General features: G+C 37.6%; 1 protein-coding gene across 1 annotated transcript; it reads right to left on the bottom strand.

Moving 5' to 3' along the window:
- Positions 1–351: 351 nt before the first annotated feature.
- C5 (complement C5) lies at positions 352–19,712 on the bottom strand (the record flags this gene model as incomplete). The annotated part of the gene is made up of 41 exons (XM_082295431.1): positions 352–481; positions 735–873; positions 1,291–1,374; positions 1,738–1,827; positions 2,197–2,283; positions 2,484–2,589; positions 2,686–2,760; positions 2,848–2,950; positions 3,303–3,354; positions 3,980–4,061; positions 4,309–4,371; positions 4,699–4,851; positions 5,241–5,446; positions 5,684–5,855; positions 6,141–6,236; positions 6,686–6,845; positions 7,281–7,356; positions 7,489–7,701; positions 7,964–8,053; positions 8,564–8,624; positions 9,156–9,377; positions 9,632–9,771; positions 10,353–10,429; positions 10,808–10,898; positions 11,405–11,605; positions 12,222–12,287; positions 12,579–12,708; positions 13,105–13,254; positions 13,430–13,639; positions 14,044–14,247; positions 14,436–14,636; positions 14,845–14,960; positions 15,186–15,312; positions 15,951–16,056; positions 16,372–16,462; positions 16,610–16,692; positions 17,358–17,449; positions 18,043–18,113; positions 18,427–18,589; positions 19,198–19,390; positions 19,648–19,712. 41 exons carry the CDS (start codon positions 19,710–19,712, stop codon positions 352–354), a joined length of 5,037 nt encoding a protein of 1,678 aa, XP_082151557.1.
- Between the last annotated feature and the right edge of the window lie 2,369 nt (positions 19,713–22,081).

The raw sequence follows: 22,081 nt of genomic DNA, 5'->3' as shown, positions 1-22,081 counted from the left end.
AGTTTCTTTCACAGAGAGCTTACAAAGTGGCTGCATATATTTATGTTCAGATAAGACAGGGGATTGAGTGACAAGACAGGACTTTTCATGTTTGTTTTTACAATCAATCCACTTCTTTTAACTTCAAATGTCTTTGCACCATTCTGTGTTATTCTCTCATCCAAGCTTAAAAACCATATTTGAACATTACTCTCTTGTAATAACACTGCTATAAAATACATGCAAAGATAATTTTTCAAGATAACTATTAATGAGTGTTCAGTTCAAAAAGAATTAATAAATAGGTGAGGATTTATCTTCTTTTCAATGAGATTTGATCTGGATTTTTGATTTAAAAACTGTCAAAGTGAATCAACAGCCACTGATGAGGAGATCTTCAGCAAAATCATCCATTGTGTTCAGAAACTCCCGACAGGATGTACAGGCTGCATTTGAAGGCCACCACTCAATCCAAGTGCTGGAGTCCAAAGGGTACTGGAATCTAAGAAGACAACAGAAAATGATCACTTGCTGCTAAGATTTGGGAAGGAAAACGTCAAAGAGAGAAAAAATTACAATATGTAAGTGCTTGCTTTGTGTTCGTGATCCAGCTTTAGGTGACACATCTGATAACACATTGTGCGAGGGTTGCTTGAGTACTTTCAAAATTAAATCAGTTCTGTACCACACAAGAATTATTGCATACAAGCACTTCAAGATTACATCTCATCATATCTTGGTGGTAAATGACTTACTTGAAACTGTAACCAATGCTTATCTTTAAGGCTTCTTTTCCCATGATCAAATACTGCTCTCCTGGGCTCAAGTCAACATCTGTGCAGGTCTTCTTTTTAACAAAGGTTATTTCATTATTTTTTTGAGCAAAAGCCTGTCCTGAAGTAAAAAAAAAAAAACAAAGAAAGAAAGAATCAAGAATGGACAATTTCACAAAAAGAATTTCCAGTAACTCATGTATTAGATAGAAAACACTAAAATGTTCTACAGCACTCCACAGCCAAGGGATCTCTTTGCCACTATTCTGTAACAGAAAAATTCAATGATACAGAACATGTCTCTTGTGAAAGATTTTGCAATTAAATCTGAATGGCAAATAAGCCTTGTGGACATTAAATAATTTTATATTATAGTAATTTTAAGGATATATTGGATGCTTAAACTCAGAGGAAAAAGGAGTGAATATCACCTTCAGTTCCACAGGACCTATGAGCATCCACTTGTGCCACAGTGAGAACCCAAGAACATTACGACATCCTTTCTCCCAGGGGCAGAAAAATGGAACAGGACACTCACCCCTTTTATAGAGATCCAGCAGAGTTGCAGAATACTTCACAAAAAACCCTTCTTCACTGCGAGATAAGATGTTCACTTTATAAACTGCACAACGACACAAACCAGAATCCGGTTATTCCTTGTTCCTCCAACACATCCTGAATGTCTTACAGATGCTCAGAAGGAGAATATTGTGTCCCTTTACAACACTGATTTCTGGGAATATGATGGTTATAGGGGCAGAAAACACTGGCAAGTTCTACCCATGCTTAATCTGAGGGAAGCTGTGGGTAGAGCTCACCTTTCTCTGCTCCAGTTTGTCACCTTCCTTACTCTATGCCACTGGCAACCACACTGAATTTCTAATCACTACAGCTCTAATTTGAGCAAGATGCTTTGCAGCAGCAGCAAACAGAGCAAACAAACATTTCAGAGCAGAGGAAGCAGGCAGTGGAGCCCCCCCATTACCATATGCAGTGTCCCTCTGGCAGGCAGCCTCTCTCCTGCTCTCAGCACTTATCGACCGGTCGAGTCTCTCCTGGACTTTACCACACTCAGCTACGAGGAGAAAGGGAAAGGCAGAGGTAAGAGAATGTCAGCACATGTCCCCCAAAGAAAACATGGATCTCTACCTGTTTGGGATCACTAACTGAGCAACACTGTAAGTATGGGATTGCATGCTGGAACACTGAATATTTGAAACACAAAATAACACCCTCAAACACCTGAGTTAATCAAGTCAGACTTCCATGATCACACTGCACACTTGGGGTTTTCTAATTTATTTTTTTAAATACAAAATGTGGAGAGGAAACAGTTGTGTTCTTATAAGGATTTTTTCCTTATGTTTAGCGTGATTTTGTTCAAAGCACTACACTGCATTTTCCCACCAAGTAAAATGAAAAAACATCTTCAAATAAAGCTTACCTTCCATGCATTTGCATTCATCTCCTTCACACAATCTCACAAGTTTTTCATTTCCATAGGGGTTATAAAGTATAGTGCATCTTTTATCTAGGAGATCCAGAAAGAAACAACAAATACATGTAGAAAATCAAAGTCCAAGATGTCAACACTGAAACTTGGCAAGTAAAAAGTCACCTGAGCTTCAAATAAGGTGGATTAAAAAGCCATTACAGAAGGAAAAATGCAGTCCTTCAGGAGGAATAAAGAGCTAAAAGGCAAACAGGGATGTGAGTAGCTGGAACACATACCTGGTGCATGATATTCATACACAGTGAAGGTGGCAGGATTCAGCATTCCGACCCGGAAAAGCTCACTGATCCGGAAGCCAACACACAGGAACTTATGAGCTGGCACCTGTTTGAAAGACACATGAATTAAGGAGCTCTAGAGGAAGCAAAATTATTCCAAAGCGTAAAAGCAGTGCTTACAGTTAGGAAAGGGGTAACATACAGAGTCTATCTGCAGGAGAACATGCCCATCTTTTATCTCATAATCTGCTATCAACTGATCAACTCCACTTGCAAGCTGCAGGGCACAGAAAAAGATGAACAGTAAATACTACAGCTCTGTCATATAAAGCCAGTAAGAGAAAAACCATTCTTCAATACTTGCAGTAGATAAATCCTCTGGATTGGCTTCCACTCCACTGACCAGCCCTATGTCCATCACAGCATGAGCAGACCCCGACCGGGGCTCCCTCGCACTGGGCCTGTACCTGAAATAGATTAAAGCCAGTTAATTATAACTGAAACGAAAGAGACATATTTGAATGTGATCCCAGAAAAACCTAAGGAAAATTCTGTCAACAATGAGGCCACAGTAAACTCATAATGAAGCAAAATAGCCCAGATGAATCAATTCAGATTTATGCCAATATCATGCACGAAGAGGCCTTTAATGCTTATGTTCCAGCAGAACCCAAATATAACTTGAAGGCTCCTTCCCACAGAGATCATGCCCTTTGGCTCTAATTCTGTTTACACATGTACATAACAGTGGAGAAACAGAAAGAAAAGATCAGGAGAGCTGGTGGAATTATTAATAAACAAACCCTCAGCTGCACTTACTTCGCACAAGCCTCCAGGTGCCCCAGGGGTTCCCCATCTTGTCTTATGCGACCTGTTTGTATCAAGTAGAGCCAAAGAAGGAATTTTATAACTCTTCAAAAGCAGCAATCCAGAATTCTCACAAAGCATTTGCATAATTGGAAGGTAATTCTTTAAATTGTCTTGATGGTTATTTTTACAGGAACTCATTGTCTAGCCACAAGCAAAGAGCATTTACTTCTTTGGTAACTCAGGTGAAACAACACCTTAAAAGTTTAATGTAGTTTATTGTGTGTTTATATTATTAAAACCATTTCATGGCAAAAGTTCAGAATGTGGTTCTATACCCTGCAGTAACTGCACCAGAATGTTCAGTACTTTGTAGAATTAACTGTCACCATCCCACCCCACATCATATTTCTTTCTTCTCACTCCACCAATTGTAAAAACTTTTCCATAAATGACTAAAAATGCACCTAACAGAAATAAATTAGATATTAATTCTATTCACAAAAAGGCAATAGTTTCAAACAGGGCTAAAAAAGCTTTTAGCAATTTCTTTTCCAGTTTTGCATTTAGAAAGTGGAAGAATTTCTTTTTTTCTTAATAAAAAACACTCATAAAAAATGGGACTTTTTTTCCCTCCTTCCCTTGCACTGACCTGAATAGTAACATTTAAAATTATATTAACCCTTTACCATCATCTCTCTTTGGAACAATCTTCAGTTCAAAGTTACAGGACTCTTCAGAAGTACCAAGGATGTTATACACTGTCCTCACCTGCACACGTACAAATAAATCAGACAAAACAGCAGCAGCATCAAACAATCCTCAAAACTGGGATAAAACTGTAAAAACTCACACTGTGAAGAACACAAACAAGTCTGGTTTATTGGTAATATAAAAAAAACAGCAAAGCAGAGGAAATAAATTATCAGCACAGAAAGAAATGGGGAGTTCTTGAGCAAAACCACACCATATTAAGAAAAGAGAAATTCTATTAAAAAACCCCTGGTTGCATACTTACATTTACTGTAGCTATGCCAGTGCTGCTGCCAGTGCTCACATATAGGTCATCTTGCAAAGGTGCCTAAAGGATTGGGGAGAAACAAGAAGTCACACATTCATAATAAATTTTAGCAACAATTAGCAACAATTCAGGTCAGCTGATCTGCTTGTCTTGCTTACATTTCAAAAACATAACAGATTCTGCAGAAATATTAAATTTAAGTGAACATTCAAATATATTAAATACAGCAGATAAACAAAGACCTTAAACATTTTCCATACCAAATTATTACCTGTTTGTTATAACAAAAAATAGCTACTTTAGTAGCTATTTCAAAGCTCAAATAAGTATTTACCAGGATGCTAAGGATTCTGGTTTCCCTTTTTAGAAGCAATGTTATTCACTCACTGTCACAGTTCTTCCCACAAAATTGTTTTCTGTCAGTTTAAATAAGTTTAGGGATCCTCCGTTTTTGTAGGATACTTTAACATCCATGTCCAAATTCAGCCGTTTGACAAGAAGGGAATATTCAGTCAAGGCCTCAAGGGCATTAATAGTGTCCTGTCAGAAATCAATGATAAAGAATTAACTTCAGAGATTCTATTTATAAAATTTCAGTTTATGATAATGAAGAGATTTCCCAGAGACCAAGAATATCATGGCAATGGAGTCACTTGATACTAATCCCATACACAGCACTCTGATGCTGGCAGTGTGGTCATTTAATTATATTATCCTCTTAAAATGTTCATCTCACAGAATCATAGAACTGTTTGGGTTGGAAGGGACCTTTAAGCCCCTCTCATTCCAACCCTGCTGTGGGCAGGGACACCTCCCACTAGACCAGGTTGCTCAGCTTCATCCTATCTGGCCTTGAATTTCCAGGGATGGGAAAAAATGTTTCAGATTTTGGTACTTGCAGAATGAGGACAGAATATCTAAGAGCCCACCTGTGTGGAATAAAATCCTCCCCCATATCTCTGTTCTTCAGAGAGCCATTTGATGATGGGCTTGGCATAGTTTTCATCCCCTCTTAGCAAAGTAGTGAGCAAGGCATAGGCTGTGGTTTCAACCATTTGTGCAGTGACAGAGCTGGGGGCTGGCTGGTCTTGTGTTTTGAAAGCATCTTTCCAAAACCTATAGATGGGAGGGTCACCTGCAGGGGGAGAAAAGGGTTCAGATGGAAGCACAGCAGCAGCTCTGCTACACAAAGTCAGGTACGGCCCACTCAGGGCCAGGAGATGAGGAGGAATTCACTCTGCACCTAACAGGGGACAGAAATCAACTTCTCCTATGCTAAAAAGCTGATGTTTATAAAGTGATGAGCACAGATGTGATGCAGAGCAGCTGATGGGGACAGTGCTGGTCAGGAAGAGTGAGAACTGAACAGTACCTATGACAAAGGCCTCCTTCTTCAGGGCAGAGAACGCCGCCCGTGCCGAGTTGTCGTTGAGGTCCACCAGGGCCAGGGCGTACGAGGTGATGGCCATGGTGAAGGGGCTCTGGGCCAGCTGCACATTCTGCACCAAATAATCCCCTGCTCTGCTCTTAGCATCGTGGATTTTCTGAAAAGAGGAACAGGTTACAGCTTACACCCATCAGACTGACCCTTAGAGAAACACATCCTCTCTCTCAAGGCTATAATGATATATAATGTCTTCCACAATATCTTATAATAAATCCAGAAGTTCCTTGTTCTTTTGCTAACTCTGAAAGACAAAGACTAACAAAGCAAATGAAACTGTGAAACTGAAAACAACCTCTTGATTTATTTAAACAAATGTCAAAGAAAAGGGAAGAAACTAGAAGCCCAGAACATGTCCACTGGCAGAAATAAAAATAATGTTTACCTGAGTAGGACATATTTTAATTGACTTGTCAATTCCAATAATACAAAATGCTGTGAGATACAAAGATTTTTCTTTAGCTTCTCGAGGTAATGTACCCTACAAAAACCAAATAATAAAAATAATTAAACAGAAATTAAAGTTCATTTAAATAAATAGAATTTTCACTGTTTAGGTGTGGAAGCAAATAGAAATTCCTGTAAAAACAATCAGTTTAATTAAACCTGAAAATACATTGACTCTTTGGAAGGCAACAGCTTCTTTGTAAAAAAGAAACCAAAATATATGAAGTTATTCACAAAGCAGGACTATTCTAAATATTCTTTTTCTAAATATTAAGAGTGGCAAGCAGCTACTTTATGTGGGAAACCAGAAAGGTTTGCAAGATTGTGCTGTGCCTTAAATGAATTTAGACTAAAGAGAAAATTTGTCTTGAATGGGTGTTTTGATGAAATCCAGCCTAAAATATCTTGCACTGCTAAAACACTTTATCTCCTGGTGCCTTCAGCTTTTACTGTCTGAGCACAGAAAAAGTTTGGGTTTCATACCTGTAGTTTCACTGGTTGGTAGTTTGAAAAGTCATTGAATGACCCATCTGGCATCTGACAGTTATCAATCAGCCACAGAAGGGAATCACAAATAGACTTTTGATCGAGATCAATGTATTGATTAACTTGTCCAAGAACCCTTAAAGCAAAAGCTGTCAACCTGCCAAGGAAAGCAAACAGATCCTGTTTGTTTAGATTGGCAGGTACTCCCACACTGCAGAGGGCAGACACAAATTTGCACTGTTTAGGATTCTGTACCCTACACACTCCCACAGTTCAAAGGAATAAACAGGACTAATTTCAAACTTAGCTTAACAAATGGGCAGTAATTACTGAAATCATTTTAAACCAGGATCAACTCCCGTGTTTTAGGGTATGAACTCATTACATCCCAAACCCATCTTGGTTGTCATGGCGTGAATTATGGACACTAAGAAAAGATTTGGCAAGTGAAAGCAAGGAATCAAAAGATAATATTAAGAGTACCAAGCAGAGATTAAATCTACCCTCATGTTCTTGTCTGGTGGTTACTAAAATTATGAAAGCAAAGGAGTGAGATAAGCCTTTTTCCAACCCCAAACCCCTTTTAACTCACCATGTGCTAGCTTGCCCATTCTTCCACATGCTGTAGGAGTAGTCAGCATTCCTGAATGACAAGATGCTCACAATTCCTAAGGGATACATCAGGCGCAAAGAAAGTTCTGAGAATTATGTTTGCTCCCTCAGATGTATCACCCCTCTCACTCAGCAAAGGTTATGGACCTCTACAACCCTGAAGCAAGAGCAGCAGCAGATTTTTCTACCTTCTTTCATCTTCCTCCTCATCTGAGTTCTTGACCTCAAGGTCTCAGGGCCCAGTAAATGCCACTTATCCGACTCTTCCAGGTAGCGGAACACGTAAAATACTGGGGCAGTGCTCATGAGCTCAGCCTCTGCACTGCCCTTGGGCAGGCTGGTCAGCATCTGCAGGCCACTGGGACTCAGGATCGTGGCAATCACTTCACCCATAAGATGTCCTGTGGAAGGAAAAACCCCCAAATTGATTTGAACAACAGATCGTGGAAGCAAATCCAAGGGCAGAATCTGACTGACACTTATGAGCAGCCATTCTTTATGAAGTGCTTAAATTTCTACACAAAAAGGGCACCTACAAAGCCTTCTCTCAAAAGAAAAAGAACCTAGGAAGAAATTAGATTAATTTAATACAAAATAAGAGGAAAAGGACACACATATATATATAGAAAGTGCATATGCAGTGCACTGAAAGTTTCAATTTACCTTTTACACTGACACTTCTGTCAATTTGTGTTTTAGGGACCAGATCTAGTGGGACTTTGTATCGAAATTCTTGTCGTCTCTTGATTGAACCTGTAATTGAAGATGTATACATATGTACATGTATCATACTGCACAGTCTAAATCAACAGATGATTCAGCTGTAATTGCCAGATTGAAGATTACAACTGAGAATTCAGCAACCAAAATTTGAAAACTAGAAATATTCCCAAATGCACATGCAAACAACATCAATCTTTGAAAAGGAACAGGTGCAAACTCTATCTTTCTTTTGTTACCAAAAAAAAAGTGATCTAGACCTGAACTTTGTGGTTTCTTTGGTTAAATGACAACATATTCTATTTCCATTAATAAAGCACCTGCTGAGAAAAGCTTACAATCATATCACACTAAAAGATAAAGATTCCTTTAAGAAATTAATCCAAGTTTCCCTAAGCCAAGGGCAGGAAATCATTGGGAAATGATATATTTACAATATCTCAGGAAGGAGAAATTCCAATTTTTTCATATTATGAAAAACTTGATTATCAAGAATCAAGAATATGAAAAAATAACACAAAGACACATCATCAGTTCTCTTACCATAAACACCCTGTGGATCCAAAGTGAAACCTGCATGACGTTCTTTCTTAATGCCTTCTGGCTGGAATCATTATGAGGCAAGAGGTAGAAAATGGAAACATTTTTGCTTAATCAAATAGGATGAAACAACAGGTTAAACCCACAGTATTTTTGCCTTCTTTTTCTGCAGTTGAGTTTGACTTAACTGTTGTACAGCTGTCCCACATGAATTTCAGTTAGTGTTCTAGCTCATACAGTTCTTGAGAAAATTTAACAAAAGATTTAAATAAAACCTTAGGAAAGGAAAAAATTACCAAAAATTGTGTTTCAGTGAAAATCCAAACCAATCAATTCAGAATAAAGTATTCTCCTTGCTTACAAAGTTCTAATCTATCTTTTTATACATGTAATCTTTCTGACAGGTCTTATAATCAAGGTTTAAAAATGAGAGTGCTCAAATGCTCAGTCAATCATTTTCCACCGCACACACCTCAATGAATTCAAGGACACTGTGTGATAATATTAAAACAGAGCAAAATTTCCATATTGACTCAATTGAACCCGATTTGAAAATTAAAAAAAAGCTAAAAACATTCCGATTTTTTGTTCTTACCATGACACGTAAAGTTTTAACTACAATTTCACTGTTCCTGGGGGTCAGCAATGTAAAATTGACAGTGTGAAGACCCAATTCCAGTGGGAGTATCCGGAATGTAATTGCTGAGGAAGAACCACCGTCCAGATTCTTTAATTTACAGCTCTGCATCCCCGATCCAGCACTTGCAGAATCTCCAAAAGTACAGATTCCATTTCCAGCTGCTATTTTAACACAGAACTGAAACGTGGAAAGTTTTTAATGTTTCATTTCCATGGCAGGTATGACACCAGAGAAATATCAAAGCCACTGAAATCCTGTAATGAGCATTCTGTTACTGTAATGCTACTTCTCTGTTCGCAATACGTAACACTGGCTTAAGGACTGGAGAAATCTGATCCAAGGATCTGTTTATACTAGATATTCACAGGAAAAATGCTTTTTTAATTTATTATTATTATAATCCTTTCACAGAACTCATTAACACAAATTACCTTAATTGCAGAGGCTTTATGGTTATAAACGGATCCTTTTAACTCAATTTGCTCCCCTCGTACCACGGAATAAGGAACATAAATGCTCAGGAAGATATCCTTCATAACCTGGATTTCCAAAGGTGCAGCAGCACAAATACCTAAGAGAATTAAAAACATAAAAGCAGAGTGTCTTATCCACCCTTCTGATAAACAAGTTTGAGAAGGTCTTGACATACTTTAATGATGATTTATCATTTTTCAGTGTACACTTTGAACAATCCAAGCTTTTTAAAAGTGCCCCAGCTTTTACTTCCTGATGCAAGCTGCTCTCTCCCACTCCTCACACCCCTGCTGACATATCAGGTTCTTTGGGTTTCTTCTTCCCAAAGAAGTTCTCTGCTTGGATTACCAAATCTGTTGGAAAATCTCAAGTCCCTGAGCTACAGGTAGCAGGACAATGTAAAGTTTTCCAGGGAAGAGTTACTCAATATTTTTTCTTCTTCTTACTCATTTACTATCAGCCACTGTCATACACAAGACAGGTTTTGTTTTCCCAGCCACTGACACTCACAACATGACATGAAGTAATTTACTTTCCCTAAAATACACATTCTTGTTTTCTTTTCCTGTCTATGAACCAGAAAGTGAACATTTTAGAACATGAATGTCAAACTGAATGAGAGGGTCTACAAAGCTTCCTGATTCTTTAGCTCCAAGCTAATAGGGTTGCAGTACCTACCTTTATCTGAAATACCAACACCTTGTACTTCCCAGGTGGTCAGTGAGTCAGGCAAGGTGACAGACAGAGTCTTGGACCTGTGTTAAAAGTGTTGTTACAGTTATCCATTACCAATCATCACCCGTTAAAAGAACAGCTCATCACCAGCAACATTCTAAGAGAGACTCAGGGAAGCTCTGAGACCATAGCCAGAAAACAGGAATTCTGGATTTTCGTTTGAATAAACCTGGTTTTAGCTGATTTCCCAGAAGCTGGTATTTAGTAAGGTCCAAAGTGAAAGGAAAAGTGGCTCAACAATCTGGGCACCACACAACATATGGAGCATGGAGGGGAACGTGGCAGGAATAGTTTGTTTGGATAAGACTGCATTGCAGCTCACATTTCAACTAAGGTTACCCAGTTTACCTCAGTTTTAGCATTTCCTTTCTATAAAGCTGATTTGAGAAAGGCAGTACCTTGAAGAAACTTGGTGGACTTCCCATAACCAGCTTTCAGGGAAGTAGCTACGAACTTGTGCCTTATCCAGTTCCAAGAGAGCCTCAAAATCTGAAGAATATAAATAATGCAAGTAAGAAAACCTCTGATACAAGAAAAAAGGTATCTGAATTCCCTCAGTCAAAAATCTGTGTTAATTCCACCTCATCCATTTACACATGTGAATACCTGTCCAATATCCTGACAGATCACCTCGTTAACAAGCAATTATAGGGAGACAATGGAAAGAATTTGACACTCCCACTTATCTTTCCTGAGGTGTTACCCACTGGCTGTCTTGGGCCTGGGCAAAGGATTCAAATTTAGCATTCAAGTTTACTCTAATACTCTCTAATTGCTGTTCTGGTTGTTCTAAATGTGGGTGAACAGAATAGAGAGCTGAACAGAATAAAGAACTGCTCTCCTACCCCTCTTCAGGGATATGCAACCAAGTCTTGGGAGACTGGTAAAATTCTGTCTGGACTAATCCTGACAGGTACCAGGGAGGGGTTAATAGACTCCATCACCTCTTTCCCCCTGTTCTGCTGGAGCAGGACACCCAGAGCTCTCATACTCACGCATTCTGGCCAATATTAGGAGCTTATTTGGCTCTTCCAGCCGCAGCCTGTTGGCAAATTCACAGCAGTTTTTGAATGCAGCAATGCATCTTTGGTTTCTCTGAATTCTCTGAGCTCTGTCCCTGCAGGTCTCAGAGACTGGATATGCCTTTACTCCAGCCATGCAGCACTGCCGGATTTCTGGATCTCGGTATTTAGATACTGAAATAAAAATAATTCACTTCCTTGAGATGAAGTTTTTATTTCCAAATTATTTGTTTGCAGGATTTCAGTGAAGACACAGTTTTGAGGATGAAGTTGTTATTTTTGAAAAGTTAGTGACACATGCTTAATAATTACTAATCTGAATTTAAAATATAAATTAGGTAAGATGAGCTGTATTACATTTTAAAATTTATCAGTCAAAGGCTTTTCTGACAGGCTTGGTCTGGCATGGGGTGATTGGGAAAGATTGTCATGGGACAGTACTGTGAATTTTCAGTTATGCCTCTTCAGAAAAAGAAAACACCAAAGAATCACAGATTTGAGTTGGGAGCTTAAAGATCATCTCATTCCACCCCCTGCCATGGGCAAGGACATCTTCCACAAGCCCAGGTTGCTCAAATCCTAAACATTGCTTAAACTTTGCATTGTATTTTCAACGTGAACTTAAACCCGGAAAGGCTTTATAAATGGGGTCCTCTCTGAAGTCATTGTCCATATTTGTCAGTCTCTCTCTCTCAAATACATTAAAATTAGTAAGCAAACATTCAGATACTTGATTTCTAATGGATGTGATTTGTTTTCATAATGATATACTTAAAAATATTTTTAACACCTTCTTCGCGTATCTTGTTCCTGAAGTCAGACCGTTTGGTTCTTAACACTTCATTGCAAGGTTCAGCTGTCCAAAAAAAAAAAAGTACAAATGATGTGAACTTCTCTTGTAAAAGCATAGCCTTCTTAAAAATAATTCCATAAAATCACATTCCAAATGTGTGAAACTTTTTCTGTTTGCTGTTTTAATGACATATAAGTATTTTCATTTTGATGACAGTAGCTAATTCACAAGATGCTTGCCTCCCTCAAAAATCATTAGTATATGCATTCCCTTGAGTTCCAACATAATAACTGAGAATGACAACAGAATATTTCAGGAAGCCCACAATTCCATGCCTGGACCACAGGAATGTACCTGCTTCCTCTGAGTCATCAGCGTTTGCATTGGTCAGAAAGGTGAGCCCGGCCATTCGGAACACTGCGATGTTGTTCTGTCCTCCCCCAGCCCCACAGCCAAGGTCACTCTTCTCCAGCTGCAGCATTATCTGAGGAGAAACACACATGCCATGCTACCAGAATGCCTTCAGAACACAGCCTGGAAAGGTTATGGCAAAAACAAAGAAGGAGATCATGGTCTCCATGGCTCCTTGAGTAAGGAGCTCTCCAACACTGCAACCTGGTTTTGGCCAAGTCAGTGGGGTTCTAATGAGAGAGTTCAGATCTGCCTTTAAAACCACAATTTACTTCTACTGGAATTCAAAAGACTGTAAACAAATTCTTTTAATAATTTTGAACTGTAGATTTAAAACAGCAACTTTCATTCTTCCTTGAATTCTCTTCTGCCCATTTTCAGGCTGACTGAGTGCGTGACACGTATCAGTTACTGAATGTGAACATGAAACAAAGAGCAACTTGATGTCCTTTTATGGCTGCCAGCTCACCTTTTCCATTGCTCTCCTCCTTCTTCCTGTGACTCCGTATATTGCCTTGTCCAGAGCTGACAAAGCAACAAAGGAGCTGGACTGGGTTTTCATGGTGAGTGATACAACCTCTGCTGGCTTCAGTGTCTCTTTGCTTGACTGCAGTTTAATCTATAAATTGAAAACAAATACTGGTCATTTTGAAAGCACATTGTTCCAAAATCAATCCAGCTGAAGCAGACACTTCAACAAGTTAAGTGTGAAAGAGCTTGTGTAAATCCAAGATAAAATCTGACCATAAAATGAATGCAAGCCCACAAATATCAGTGCCTATTTTGCTACTCACATCAAGGCTATTCCCACATTTCTGTTCCACATTCAGCCAAACTGAATCAGCCACTAACTCTGCAGCTTCTTCTCCCATGACTATGTAGTAAACAATAAGACGTGCTGAAGGAACCATTTCTTGGGTTATCTGAAAAGTTAGATGCTCATATTCCAAATCCTTAATTCTCTCCTGAGTTCCAAAGCTTACTATCTTCCCTTTTGATGTGATCTGTGGTTTAAAAAAAAAATGGAGAATAAAAAAGTCAAATTTTATATTCAGTCTATTTCTCACATGTAATAATTATTTGAATTTATATCTTCCACTAAAAAGAAATGCTGCCTCTGCACTTCTTTTCCTTCATCTACATTTCACCTTCTGAAATAGCTCATGAGACCAACACTACTTGTCCTGAATCGCAGTCAATGTCAGACGAGAATTTAAAAGTAATAATTTAAACATGAGACTGTTATTTTTTTCCTAAAAAGCTGACAGACTGTATCTGAAAGGAAGCAGCTGTCTGAGCTGCACATACTCTGTGCTGAGGATAGTTCTTGATTGTTGAGGTTTTTCATCCATGACCATATATATTAAATTGCAATTCAATATTTTATGCAGAAACATCTGTTACTTACCAAATAGCTGTAGTGATGTATTTTATCAATGTAGTGACTCTGTGGATATACATTAATATTTATTACATCCCCCACTTCTAGGGTTTTGTGTTTTGAAGCCCAGTCGATATAGAGATAACTCCGACTCAGGGATGAATAAGCTTTTGCTTCGTAGGTTTTACTTGCTTGGTTTTCATCTGAAAGACGTGGATCTGCAGTTTTTACCTGGAAAGATAATAAATGTCTGAATAGCCTGAGTACAGAATTATACCTAAGTAAACAAGCAAAGACAATACTAAAATCACTCTGCAATATGTTGTTCAGAGGGATTAATAAAAGCCAGATCAAGACCTTACCCTCAAAGAAATAATTACACCCTCAAAGAAATCATTTAATGGAACAATCTAACTCACTTGAAACTCCAACATTTTGCTGTTTGATGGGATATTAACAACAAACAAGGCAGTTCCATCACTGATGCTTGTTTTTCTTCTCCCAGATTCTGAACCCTCTGATATCAACTGAGTCTCATCCATTTGCTCACTAAGTGATTTTGCAGTGACAGTAACAGGGATGTTTCCCACAAAGTCGTCCATGGTGTCTTTCACCTGCACCTGTTCATCAGGACAAAGAAATGGTGACATTTTGCAGGAAGAAGCTTCCAAGCTGCTCAGCTGCTTCTACAACAGGGAGTCAAAATGTACTAGTCAATGGAAATTAAAGAGTGTTCAGACATAGAGTGATACAGAGAGAAAATGGCAAAGCTTATGCATTATGGGGTTTAAATTGCAATGTGCAACCAGCCTGCTCCTGGGAACTGACCTTAATGAAGAAGGGAAGTCCAGGCTTCACAAAGAGAGGAGTAGCAATCAAACGCAGCTTGTAAGGCGAGACAGCAAACCTGACTCCAGCGAACTCTACTTCTCCACTGAGGCCACCTAACAAAACGTGGTACCCCATGTGACAAATAGCCAAAAGCAAGTTTAATCCCTAACCATTTTTTACAGTGAGAATTGGCTGTTCTTCCTTACAAGTTTTTGGAAGAAGAAACTGAATATTAAAGAAAGTCTGATGTTAGGAAAGTTATCCTAAGAATTTTCTTTTCTAGTTCTGTTCACATTTGCAGAAATGTTAAGAAAAATTGCAAAGAAAAAGCAACTTACCTGTAGACTCCAACACTGATGCCACAATATATAAATATGACCCATCCAGTGCTTCCAGACTGTCAAACCCTATAGAACTTGCTGCTCTCTTACTGTTAAAATTGATCCTAGCAACTCCATTTTCAATCTGGAAATGAAATTGAGAACATCACTTTATAGTTGATAATTTAGAAATAATACATAGGCTACATGCAGATTCAATGGGTTTCTGTTCATTGTCTATTTTCAGAGGAAAGCAAAGATGGAAATGTTTTAAAAAGAATTATTTATTCCCTAAATTTATTTTAAATTAATCAACCAATGGCACATATAGCAAAGTTTGTGTGCAGGCTCAGCAAGAGGTAGGGATAACACAGAGAGATCTTCACTACATGAGGAAAGGGGATAATTAGTGGAGAACAGACTCCCCACAAGAAACTATTATCATTTTGATCTGCTTGTCTCCATTTGATTTCATTTATTTTGTAATAGATAGCATTAAAGTTATTTCATAGAAATTTTAATCACACAGTTAGGCCAAGAGAGTAATTACACCAGATGGAAATGACATTGTCTCAGATGCTGCCTCTGAGCTTCATTTCCAAGTGCATTTCTCTGCCCCTGATGACAGCATTACACAGGAAAAGGCCACATTGGGGAGCTGGGGATGCAAACTACAACTTGAGGCCCATTCTCACCAAATTTAATGGACAAACTTCAATGGAATTGGATCAATCCTGAATTATCCACATAAATTCTACACAGACTTGACTTGCTGCTTCTTACCCTTGTTACATGCATTGCCTGAGGCATCATTCTTTTCTCACTTTCTTCAATTATTCCAAAACGAAGAAAAACATCAGCACTTGGAAGCTTTTTGTTGTAAAAATAGCTGAGAATAAAACAATATAAATGCTTTTGAGATTACTTTAATGGCTGCAGTAAAGCATTTGTTGTTGAAGAAGAGTAATTGCCTAGGCAAGAGATGGAAAACAAATGTCTGTGTATTTTGAAGACTTCTGCTGAAAAATAATCACTTTGGAAGAATTTTAAGAAGGGTCACTTAGATCTCTTACAGAGCAGAAAGGATTTTGATGAAAGGGCTGCTTGAGGAAGGCAAAGAGGAAACTTCTGGACTCATGAGAATCATTCCTCAAGTAAAAGAAGAGACACAAAATATTCAGAATTCCAAGCCCAATTTCCTTACCTAGCTTTCACAACAATCCTGAAGTTCTCAAATTTATCTGAACTAATGAAGTTACTCTCCGGCTCGATGACGATGGAAAAGCTTGGCATAGCTGCAAATGGAGTAGAAAAAAGGTCACTTGGGTGTGTTTTATCCATGAAGCCACAGGTGCTCAGCCACTGAAGAATCCTGGCATTTCAAGGGGTCTGAGTTACTGAAAATACTAAAAATGCAGGTTCACAGTATGGCCACATCTTACCGTACTCCTTAACTTCAAATTTTGCCACAGCTGAGGTCACAAAATCCTTCTTGTACTTGGCTTTAATCTTCCAAATTCCATACCTATGAAATGTTAATAATCAAGCAGTTTTTAAGAAGAAAATTAATGATGAGGGAAAAAATTATTATTACTGCTTAGTAATATTTCAGGGTAATAATCTCTCAGAGAAGAAAATTCTGCACCAAATTTTTGCACGTGTTCAATGCCTACTTTGAGCAGATTCTCTTTGATACATCACCAATTATTTGACACTTATTCTAAATTAAAATCAGTGGAAATAAAATCAGTTATAAACCAGTTTCTCAAGCCCCTGCTATCATCCTTCTGCCATCTCAGCAATGCTTCAGCACCCTCTCAAGACTAAAAGGAGAACTGAAGAGATATTTCTTTTTTATGCTGCTGTTCCTGGAAAAATGGTGGTGATTTGTATGAAATACATATGAAATATGAAATCACCATGTCTTTGTCACCGTTTATATCTCTACAGTAGAAAGCTTTAATTGTCATTAATATTCTTTTTTAATTGATCATGAAAAGCCTACCACTCACTGTTCTTTAAGATGAATATAAGGTCCCAATTTATATCAGGATTCCACCCTATATGAAATGTTAGAAACCTCCAAGTTTTGAGTCATGCCCACTATGCAAAGCCACTCTATGACAGTCACTATAAAAAGGCATTATTATGTTAATAATTCACAAAAAAACAAGCATTAAATAAATCTACTTAGGATTAGGAGGAATCTTGAAGTCAGGAAAAGAAACTATTCCAGTAAAATCATTTTCTTCCAAAATATCCACTTCTACTCCTTCAGGATCCTTTAAATGATAAGAGGAAAGAATGAGCAGTTACAGATTGTTCTTGTCAAAAGGAGAATCTTCCTCCTGTGATTTTTCAGAGGCAGGCTGGCCATAACATATTTTTCTTAAGAGTTTCAGAGCATAAAAACACAAACATTTGTAGAAACGACTCAGACTAAAATTCTGACAACTTGGTTCCACCAAGTAAAAGCTATGCTTAAAATAGCTAAAAAAATATTGCAATAACCAGGCAATTGTTAAAGGCTAAAAATAGAGTAGATACTGATTATTTTTATATCTTAAATGAAACAAATAGTATAAAACCCATAGAGTACTAAAATTCCCTCAAAAATCTTTTTCCCAGACAGTAAAGATTTTTTTTTTTTTTTTTTTTGTATTCTGTAACAACTTCAGATCTGGGGCGTGAAAACCTCTATCCAACTTTGCAAAGTCAATTTTAAATCTTTTAAAAGATTTCTGTCTATCTGCAAAAACATCCAAGAGTTTTATTAAACATTGATTGCAATACTGATTTCCCATCTACCTACCCACCTACCTTTATTTGTTATTAGAGCTAAAAAATAATAATATTAAATTCAGTTACAACTCACCACAAAAGTCAGGACAGTCTCTCTCTGAGCTGGCCGTAGTTCTTCATTCAGAGAGTAAACTCGGACTTTCACTGTAAGAATTATAGCAACAAATCTCAAAATCAAAACAACCAAAAAATTCACCAATATTTTAAACAAATTCTCAGGAAAATCTTTCACTCTTTGTGCCACAAATGAGTCATTTAGGGTGAGGAGGGCAGGGAGAAGTGATTTCAGTATGATCAAATACTTCAAAATAACACTCTGCTGATTGAAGAATTAAATATCAGTCTATGGCAATGCAACACAACCAAGAGCTTAAAGAACATTTAAATCTTAATTCCTTGGCAAAGTCAGCAGATTTTAAAAATTAAATACCAACCAAGAGAAATAAGCATTATTTACCTGACTGATCAGGAGTATAAATTGGTTTGTCTGTGTGAATAAAAAGAAACCCATTCTCATAGGAAACAGGAATTTTTTTAAATCTTGTGAAATGTGGAGAAACAGCTTCCAAATACAAATACTTGTCTGAATTATCTGTTCTTGGTAAATCTGTTGGTTGAACCTGGGGGATAGGAAATAAAGGTTTTTGAAGATTATTAAAATAGTTTTAATGTATTTTTTCCTACAGTATTTTTTGATGAAAAGAGGAACTGAAAAGCAATTACAGTCCTGTGGTTGAGCATCATTAAATAAAAATATCAACACTCACAAGATCTATTCTTGCTTACATGATAGCTGATAGTCTGCAGTATTAAGCTACAGATATTCTGAAATATTGCATTTTATTTATGCCCCGAATTAACCAGCAAAGTTCAAAGCCCAGTTATGAGTTACAACAGTACAAATTATCAGATTTCCATCTAAGCACATGATGAATCCTGGCCACAACAAAGCTGCTGCTGTGGCTGGTACTTTGAGTTGATTCTCTCTCTTTATTTTTAAAGTTATGCAAGTATGGTAATGTTTCTAAAATAGTTTGATTCTATGTTTAACTTCAGCGTCGTTCCTTTACACTGATTTTATTCAGCCAAATTTTAATTTCAGACCAAAAATTGGGGCATTAGGTTTCCCTCCCCAGTTTAAACAACTGAAAACTTACCATAATCATTTTTAACACTTACCACTAAATGTGATAATAAAAAGACTGTAAGAAAAGTCTGAATTCCTTACTGTTAAAGTTACAGCATCTTGGAATTTGTTGGCTGGAGTTAAGGAAATCCGAGCAGACGAATACAGAGCGAGCTTATCTGGAAAGCTTTTTAGGGCAATATTGACTGGAAATTCCTCCTCATAACCAAAAGCTTGAACTACAACTTTCTCAGAGGCCCCGGCTCGGAAGATCTTTGGTGCTGTAAGGATATATCTGTACATGCAATATAAAACAATAACAGGATAATAATAACTATATTTCTTTCGGATTTCTTACTTCCCTTTGTAATTCAGTTCCATACACAGCGTTAAAGCAAACAGGATAATCAGGTTATTGTAAGACACTAATTAAAATCCTATTTGGGAAGTGCCCTTTGTATTGGCTCTACTTAAATTCTGGATTTATTTACCCAACAGAGAGGACAACAATCAAGTAACATTTCCAGTAAATTCCGTATTTGCTTTACTTACATTTTCTCTTGGCTAAAAGTCGTTCCAGAAAATAGCAAAAGAATAAAATATATTAAAAGAGTCATTGTGTCTGGGACAACAGCAAACCATAGATGTTAATGAGGGTGGGTTAAACAGCCTCTGCTGTGGGTGAGCTGAAATGCCACCAATACATTTCACTCACAGTTAATAATTAATTGCAGGTCATTCTTTACTGAAACGTTATTGCCCCCTCCTGAGGAAGCCAGAACTGCTAAACTTCGGAATTTTTTAATATAGGATTTCAACCTTGTGTCAGTCTTCACTTTCCTTCTGCCAGCTGCATTAATAAAATAATTTTCAGAGGTAGAAAAAACCCCAACAAACAAAAAAATAGATTCAGTTTGTCCTTAATAAAATAGTTTTTCAAAATCAAAGTGACTTTAAATTTGTGTCTGAAGGAAAAAAGCATTTCGGTTGCATCAAACAATGTGTGGATATGTTTAGACCAGTGTTGCTTTTCTGTTGTTTTGAAATAATATTTCCCTTACATATTTCTTTTAGCCATTTGTATTCCAGATTATGTTGACTTTCTGAGCACTTCCATTACAAATAGAACTGCAATATGGAAATATTAGGGCACAATAGATCAACATGCACTATTTTAAACAGCATTTTGCAAAAAAAATTTGAAAACATTTGCAAAAAAAACCCCTACAGTCATTGGTGACAAAACCTTTGCAGGCCTGATATCTAGGAGAGCACCTCAACAAATAAGTTTATGTAAAGTTAAATAAAGTTGTGCAAGAATGCTGAAGTTTAAACAAATACCAGTGTCAACCCTTACGGGAAAAGCATTTACAAAACTGTTTCTGATCAATAGAAAATGAAATTACAGTAAGGTCAGCTTCTCACCAAATGTAATGAACTAGAAGGCAAACAATAATAGAAGAAAATCTTAGAAAATGTAAGATGCTTAATATTATTAAAATGAATGGCCAAAATACCTATTATTAAATAATAATAGGGGTGGTACATAAATGATAAGGCACAAATAGTGAAGAACACAAGAAAATGTTTTAAAGGTCCAACAGTACTCTGAAATAATGTTTTTTAAATCTAATTATGCTCCTTCCCTACATTTTTCACAGACACAACCTACTGGTTCTTCAACCCTGTGATGTCTGTATAACCTAGGTCAAAGTAACAAAGGGCTTGTATAGCTTGGGTTATAAGACATCTATCTAACCTAATATCAATATAACCTAATTAATGACTTTTTATCAATATAACTGGAAGAATATCAATGTAGCCTGAATTATAACTTCTATACCTATAACCTGATGCTTATATAACCCGAATCATAACTTTTTATACCCATATAATCTGATATGAATGACTTTTTTTACAACTGTAATGGCTAGTATATAGTTAACTAGTTGCTTATATGCAGAATAGGGAAAAAGAGGGAAAAAAAACCAAACAAAAAACCAAAAAACCAAAACTTACCAGGTGTATAAATTTAGAGATAGATAAGTGTAGTACTATTGAGAAGTTGGCAAGCCAAAACCAATTAGCCACAAAACAAAGAATTTAGGCTTGTTAAAACCAGATGGACCAAGGAGCACCATAACTATACATGCCCCAAAGACAAAGTTGAAAAGTTCAAGTGCAAAGAAAACTTTAGAAGCCTTCATCAAAGACCCCCGAATTGGGGAAGGGCATGAGCAGTGCAAAGAATGATCTAATAACCATGAGATCGTGCTATGTAAATTAGTTTTGGTGCATATGCGATGATGCTGTAATGACAGAACAACATTACGCAAAATTTACTGTATAAAGATACCGCAGCACTTGACAAAGGTGGGCAAGTTAGGAGGAAAAAATCCCCCTCACCACCAGTGCTGCAATAAACAAATACCTGCTCTATAGACATCGGTCTGTGGGGATTTATTTCCAGCCTATCTTTCGGGCATCACCTGCATTTCATACTGAGTTATACAGATGCTGAACTAACGCAGTTGAAGTGTTAAAAAGAGATTTATTTACACGCCCCTGTGAAAATGACTGTGATTTAGACCGGACACACAGAGTTTATAATTGTAAATGAACGGTGTCTTTCCAATATTACAGAATAAAGCCCATTTGTTCAATTTTGCATTGACACGCTAACGTGACATACACAGAGTACAGATAAGGAAAAAATATCTATCAGCAGACCAGGTTTTATTGTTTATACAACGACTCGGGCTTTAAATAGACCAAAATCCCTCAAGGTTTAATTGTACAGAGATTTGGGCCTCAGTTACCACAAAGCCCTGAGGAGGCGCCCTGAGGCGCTGAGGGGACGCGGCGGGAAATGGCGAGGCGGGGGCGGGGCCTCAGCGGCGGGAAACGAGCGGGGGCGTGGTCTCGCTGAAGCCCCGCCCCTCCGCCGCACCCGCCGCGGGCGCCGACCGGACAAAATGGCGGCGGG

This window comes from Coloeus monedula (genome assembly GCF_965178545.1).
Source record: "Coloeus monedula genome assembly, chromosome: 21".
Taxonomy (NCBI): Eukaryota; Metazoa; Chordata; class Aves; order Passeriformes; family Corvidae; genus Coloeus; species Coloeus monedula.
This window is presented reverse-complemented; position numbering and strand designations above follow the sequence as displayed.